Source organism: Lupinus angustifolius, unplaced genomic scaffold (assembly GCF_001865875.1).
Source record: "Lupinus angustifolius cultivar Tanjil unplaced genomic scaffold, LupAngTanjil_v1.0 Scaffold_15_115, whole genome shotgun sequence".
Lineage (NCBI taxonomy): Eukaryota > Viridiplantae > Streptophyta > Magnoliopsida > Fabales > Fabaceae > Lupinus > Lupinus angustifolius.
Window position 1 is genome coordinate 21,615 of NW_017718768.1, and position 7,315 is coordinate 28,929.

Here is a 7,315-nt window from a genome sequence, read left to right on the forward strand (position 1 = left end):
ATGATCTAGAAATTTTAAAATGACTTTATTGAGAATCCAAACAAAGCATTTTATCATAAGGGATTTTAAATTCTTCCCACAGTACATTAACTTCCTAAAAAATTTCATCCAAACACACTCTTTTGGAATTTAGTTGAAACATTGTTATTGGTAATTGTACTTATGATTTGGTAACTTCATTGTTTATGCTTTATATTTCTATATGATGCATCACATTGTACACATACCTAGTTTTTACTAAGAAATTCTGTCATACCCTGTAACCATACCTGAACTAGTACTAGTACTCGTATCCATTCAACTTGGCTAAATAAGCACATACTTTGCAGAATTAACTTAGACAGGGCACTAAATTTCTGGTACCAATATGTCAATTGGTAATGGCATCAGTATTTATAAACTCCAACAACCAAGAAAGGACCTTAAACTCAGTTTAATAGAGGGGCCAATCCCACAGGCTTAGATAAAACATAGATACTTTGGTATATTATTCTTCATTCCTCATTACCAATGGAAGGGAAAGGGATGTATACATGTTCCTCATCAGAAATATATAGACATACAACAAGAGAACCACAACAATCCCATAACAAGTATCCAAATATTCTTACCTACATTATTGACAATTCCCAACACATGAATTATAACAAAAAAAAGTGAGAGAACAGAAAGAAATCTTTCCTTTTTAATGTGCCCTTGGATCAGTTCCATGCTGCCACACATAAACAAGTTCATCCCATCCGGTACTCGCGATAAGCCCTTCAACCAGCACACTCATATCAACACCAACAGCAAACTCAGTATGATGATCATACCTACTCACCAATGCATCCTCAACCATGAAATCCCAAGCACAAACAGTCATATCATAAGAACAAGACACCATCAAGTTCCTCGAATGCGGCGAAAACTTAACCTTCCTCACAGCATACCCATGCCCATTGAGCACAGTAATAGGAACCCTATAATTCCTAACATCCCAAACCTTAATTGACTTATCAACAGAACCAGTTGCAATTAAACATTCATCATACTTATTCCAATCACAAGTAAGTATCTCAGCATCATGAGCCGCGAGAATCATAGTCGAACCTGGTTCGCGAACATCCCATATCCGGACCGTGCAGTCACCGGAGGCCGAAGCGAAGACATCAGCGTGGCGAGGGTTCCACACGGCGGAGTAGACACAGTAAGCGTGTTCCTTAAAAGTACGGACGCTGGTGGGGCGGTCGAGGGTCCAGAGCTTGACGGTGTCGTCCCAGGAGGAGGAGATGAAGGAGTCGCGGCGGACGGGGTTGTAATCGACGGAGTGGGTCTCGCGGGTGTGTTCCTGAAAGGAGCGGATAGGGTTTTGGGTGGGAGGGAGAGCGAGGTCGTAGAGCTTGACGGAGCCATCAGCGACGGCGGCGACGAGGAGGGAGTCGTGGGACTCGGACCAGGCAAGGTCGTAGACGCCGTCGGCGGTGTCGTAGGCGGCGAGCTCAGTGATTGGAGGAAGGGAGGGGTCGTGGGAGAGATCGAGGACGTGGAGGCGGCCGTTGCCGAGGATGCCGAAGTTCTGGGAGGTGGCGACAGCTAGGCGGTTTTCGTAGAAAGGGCTGAACTTGACGGAGTAACCGTTGAAAGGGGTTTTGAAAATGGGCATTGTTTGAATTGGGAATGAAAATGAGGGATTTTGATTGGGAATGAGTTAAGAGTTGAGAGTGAGGAATGGTGATTGCCAGGTATATTGGATGATAGCTAGGTGCCTAGAAAATCAACCACATTTCGTTATTTATTTATTTTTAATTTCTTGAAAGATAAATGAAATAAAGGGAAGTAGGTTTTTAAGGGCTTCTTTCATATTTTTTTCTTCCAGAAACAGTTTTTTTGTTGTTGTCTCATTGTTGTTTTTTCTCTGGATTCTTAAACGAGCTGAAATAGTAGTTGTGTATTGCATATAAGAGTGGCTCTACCTGCTCATCCAGTATGACTCAATCATGATTATGTTTGAATGAGGTTGAGTCTTATTGGATATAAGACTAGGTTGAAAAATTAGATTCGGTTAATACTTAAGATCAGATAGAGTTGAAACATAACTCGTCTTATGACCACTCACTCAACATATTGATATGTCTCTTTTCAAATATATATAGAGTAATGTCACCTTTTTGGTCGATATTACCATTAATTTTCTAATTTTTTCATCATAATTAATAATATATATATATATTTCATTTTATATGTCAAATTACATATTTCTAATAATAAATAATATTAAGAAGATTTTATCTAAAATGAATATACATTATATTTAATCAGGTCTAGGATCGGGTTCAAGTTTAAATGTTGACCCAGTCAATACTTATGGTCATGTTAGCTTCAGGTCTAGGTTCGAGTTCAAAAAATAATCCGACTAACATTTAGGATCAGGTAAGCACAAAACTTAACTCGTCTCAACCTGGTCCATGCTCACTCCTAATTCCATGTGTGAATTAATACAATTAAGGAGTCTCATATTGTTTAAGTGTATAGTTAAAGAATTTCATAGATGAAAGTTGTAAAATTCGAGCTCGAAAAAATCAAAAGATGTCTTGCATCATGTTTAATTTTTTTTTTTGGTTTCCCACAGGTATCCTCGCACTGGAGGCAATCATGTCCGAGCCGGGCACATCCACAGGTAAGTGGGGCTAACTCTTCCAACGGATATTTTTTCCATCCACAAGACTCGAACCCGGGTTCTTGCTTAAGGGGAATCAAACATATACCACTTGAACCAACGCCCGTTGGTCATCATGTTTAATATGATAATATCTATAAATATATAATAATATATCAATGCAGTAATTAATGATCATGTATATGGAAGTAATATTTCTATCATTTTTTTGGACTAGACTAAATTAAAATATAAAAGTAGTTCCATTTTTTTTAGTTTTAAGTGAACCATTTGTTGGGTACGATCATGTTATAAACATACCTAGAGGAGGTGAATAGGTGTCGCGCTACAAAATTACTACTTTTATCGATAAACATTTAGGGTCAAGTAAGGACAAGTATTGACTTGTCTCAACCCGACTCATGTTCATTCCTAGTTCAATGTGTGAATTAGTATAATTAAGGAGTATATGAGTTAAAGAACATTTCATAGATGAAAATTGTGAGCTTGGACAATAAATTGAAAGAGGTCTTGCATCATGTTTAATATGTTAATTATCTATTAATATATAATTATATATAAATGCAAAATTGTATGTAATTAATAATCCTGTATAATTATATTGAAGTAATATTTATATTTCTTTTTTGGACTAGAGTAAAATAAAAGATAAAAGTAGTTCCATTATTTTAAAAATTTAAGTAAATCGTTTGTTGGGTACGATCAGAGTATAAACCCATCTAGAGGGGGATGAATAACTATCTCGCTACAAAGTTACTACTTTTATTAGTTAATTTTACTTTCTAAAAATTACCCCGTATAATTGGTTATCAAGGTTTTTAATCAATTAAAGACATTAATGTCTTAATCGATTTACGACAATCTTAATCGATTATTCTTGCAGTTCTTGATATTCTTCAAAACAGTTATTTCACAATTGATATCCCAGAAACTAATTCTTTGTCATAACATATCAGTTTCACAGAATACTTCATGCAGTTATCAATTAATGAGCAAGTGATGAGTTAATAAAACTAATCTAGAAACAGTTTAAAGAATGTAAAAACGTAAAACAAACGAGACAAAAGAAGAGAAGAATAAGCCGGAGAATCTTATCCTGGTTCGTTTGCAGGTCCACTTGCAAACTACATCCAATCCTCTTGTCTAGTTTAAGATATTTTTCTTAACTAGAAACTTTAATTATCAATTACAAACAAGCTTCTAATTTGACACTTCTACAAGTACTCCTTTCTTGAACTTTAGTCAAGCAATACGATTTGACTTTTTCACACCTCTTTTGGATATCACACCAACTTACAATTATGTCCTAGCCGATTCTTGCTTCTTTTCAAGACCCTTGTATAAGCGGTGAAGAATACTAATCAATCCTAACTACAACTAAGGTGATTCTTCTCTCAAATGGCTAACAAGAATGTTTAGTTGTGATGCCATCACTAAGTACAATTTAATCACTCTAATGATCAGCTACAAAAACCTCACACAAGAATCTCGCAAAGATATACATAAATTGGTGAAAGACTATTGGGGTTTTTATGTATGAAAATGTAAAACACTCTTTTGAAAAATTGTGAATCAAGTTCACTCTTCTCTTTGAAAATCACTTAAGAATTTAACAATTTTTCACTTGAAAATCAATGTAGAGAATTTTTGTATGATATGAGTATGATCTTAAATTTTGAATGCCTAATCCTTACTCATGGGTTAAAAATGGCCTTATATATAAATCAGATTTTAACTGTTCGTAATCGATTATCTATTCAGTTAATCGATTAACGTATTTGAAAATAGTTTCAATTCTGTTGGATATAAAACAATAATTGATTACTGAAATACTTAATCGATTATCTATGTTCAGAGAACTTAATCAACAGTCTCTAGAACTTTATTTAATCAATTAACTTCTTGCATAATCAATTAATAGTGTGAAAAGTGATTTTCTAATACAAGGTAAAACCTTCTATGAGATGTATGCATGAAAAGTATGATTTTAAAAATAAGTGATATTTTTATGTAATGAAATCAATACATACTATCTATCATGAATGGATGAAGGACTCTCTTATTTTTAAGTTTTACGTACTTTTAGCTTTATGAGATACTCATGCTCGGTTTATATAATCTAGACTCAAACTAACCAATCATCTTAGAACTCTAAAAAGATATAAAAGAATTTCCTAATTCTAGATGACCTTGAGTCTTCGGCTTGTTGTTTGTTGAGTTGAATCAATCTTCAAGTTTTCCTCAAATCTTTGTCATCATTAAAAATACTTAGAAGATCACACTTGCAAACTTTGACTCCTCTTGCAATATCAATGTTCAGTTCACTATTTAGGTTATGTCAGTTTATCACAGTCGAACCGAAATTTCCCCACAACAAAGTGGTCCAACCTCTCATTCGGTTAAGACTGCAAATTAGAACTGCTTTCAAGTTTGGTCAGAGGTCGAACCCGTCGGGGTGCCCGGTCTAGTCCTCACAACATTATGATTGACTCAAAGTCTAATGTCTTAAACATTTGGATTAGTGTTATAAAAATTGTACCATATCAATTCAACTGGTAAACGAGTCATCATATCAGTACATTAAACAATTACTTCACTCGTGCAATCATACCAATCAAAATCAATCATAATATTCGATTTTCATTTAAACTTTACTGATTATAATGACCGGTTTTCATTTAAAATTACAAATTATTTATAAAAATAACTTAATTTTGACCAAAATATTATTATGCGGGATCAAATACACGATTACTAATTTGTTTATTTTTTTAACAATGATCACCAAGTCACACATTTTTTTTAACAAATGATATCAATACAAGTATTTATCACATTCTTTATTGATTTTTAACATTAATGTTAGTATAATATGTATATGCATATAAATTCACGTGTATGTGGTTTAATTATTGAACCACCGATTAAATCGTTATATCATCATACCAATATTATGACTGGTTTGATAACGAATACGATATTAATAACATTGTTTTGGATCAAGATATGGTGTGTCAAGCTCACTTGTATATTTCTTTCACCTACTTTATGGAAGAATCTTAGTGAGATATTAGAGATATTGTATTTCATCATGTTGTAAAACTATCCTACTATTACAAATGGATGAAATATTCATCGTTCTAATGGTGTTGATGTTATTAATACTCGGTAGGTTCAATTGGGATTTTGTGTCGCAAGTCTTCATAACAAGGTAGTCAAGCACCATTTTTTGTTGATGTCAAGTTAATGACAGTGTAAACCAATGATCACGAGTAAGAATTACTGAATTATGGATATAAAGAGAGCTAGATCAATTTGACGACAATCAATGACCAGTGTGTATTCACCAAGAGATATGAAGATGAGTATTAATTATAATATAAGTAAATGAAACATTGGTCACTCTAATGGTGTTGAAGAGAGCAGTACTCAACGAGTATTATTAGGATCCTTGTGTCAAAACTTCATATTCATGAAATGGAAGTCAGACAACATGTTCCATTGATGTCATTCTGAAGAACAAGACTGATATGTTAACCAATGTAGTTTAAGTCAAGAAGTTAACAAACAATTATAGAAAAGCAAAATTAATGATACCCCTCGATTATGTTAGAAATGTGGAGATGTAGAGAATCCCTCCTTGATTAATGGGAGGTCATGACAATTGAACTTTGATAGATGATCCATTTAATATAATTAATGATATCATTTCTAAAGTCTTGGAATCATTCATTGGTCCTTGAAGATTATAAAATCCAACCTAGAAAGTCGAAGATGATATTTTCGACGTGCATTGAAAATATAATAAAAATTAATCATAACATCATATTTTTAAGAAGAAGTTTTTTTTTCATTCACTATATAAACGGAATTTGTGTGGAAAATAAAAATAAGCAAGTGAGAAGAACAATATCAAGAAATTCTATCATAGAAAGATTAGAGAAATTATAGGGATAAGCAGTATAGAAATTCTAGTAAGATACTAAGGATGAGAGAAATGTTGGAGAATATCTCCATCCGAAATCCATAGATTAAACGTGGAAGTCCTTATGACCATGACTTTGTTCCCATAACCTAATGTTTATGCTCATACATAAACCCAAATGGAACAACCATGGTCCAGACCGAAGAAACCCCAAATGAGTTCATGGTGAAGATGAAGAACATACCTTGTTGAACCATTTCCGGAATCTCGAAGGTATGAGGGTGCGATGATCTTCCAGATGATAGTGCACTTGATGGTTTTCCTTATGCTTTCTCTAGAGGGGAATGAGAAAGCTCTGTTGAGTTCTTTTGCTAAATTGCCTTATGGTGTCTTTGTTCCTTATGTAAGGAGTATATCTTATCTTATAACCTTATGGATGAGTTGATAGTGTGTGAAGAAGATCTTTGCTCCTGACCTTGCAAGGTTTTAATGAAGACACCAACATCACCAAAAAGAAGAAAAGGAAGAATACTTATGAAGACAAAGAAGAACAAAGCTTCAAGAAGATTAGATTAAGTCTCTATAGGTACTTCTGTCCTAAAACTCTTACTTATGCAAAGTAGTAATGCTCAAACTATTTTTAAAGAATAATGAAACACTTTGAAAATACTTAAAACAATTTTTGAAAAGATGTGTAACGGGTTACTTAATTCAAGTAACAAGTTACATGT

General features: G+C 33.8%; 1 protein-coding gene across 1 annotated transcript; it reads right to left on the minus strand.

The window, feature by feature from the left end:
- Positions 1 to 459: 459 nt before the first annotated feature.
- LOC109337922 (peroxisome biogenesis protein 7) lies at positions 460 to 1,734 on the minus strand. Its single transcript, XM_019575011.1, has 2 exons — positions 638 to 1,734; positions 460 to 592 (listed from the first exon to the last, which is right to left on the minus strand). Exon 1 carries the CDS (start codon positions 1,643 to 1,645, stop codon positions 686 to 688), a length of 960 nt encoding a protein of 319 aa, XP_019430556.1. The 5' UTR covers positions 1,646 to 1,734; the 3' UTR covers positions 460 to 592; positions 638 to 685.
- Between the last annotated feature and the right edge of the window lie 5,581 nt (positions 1,735 to 7,315).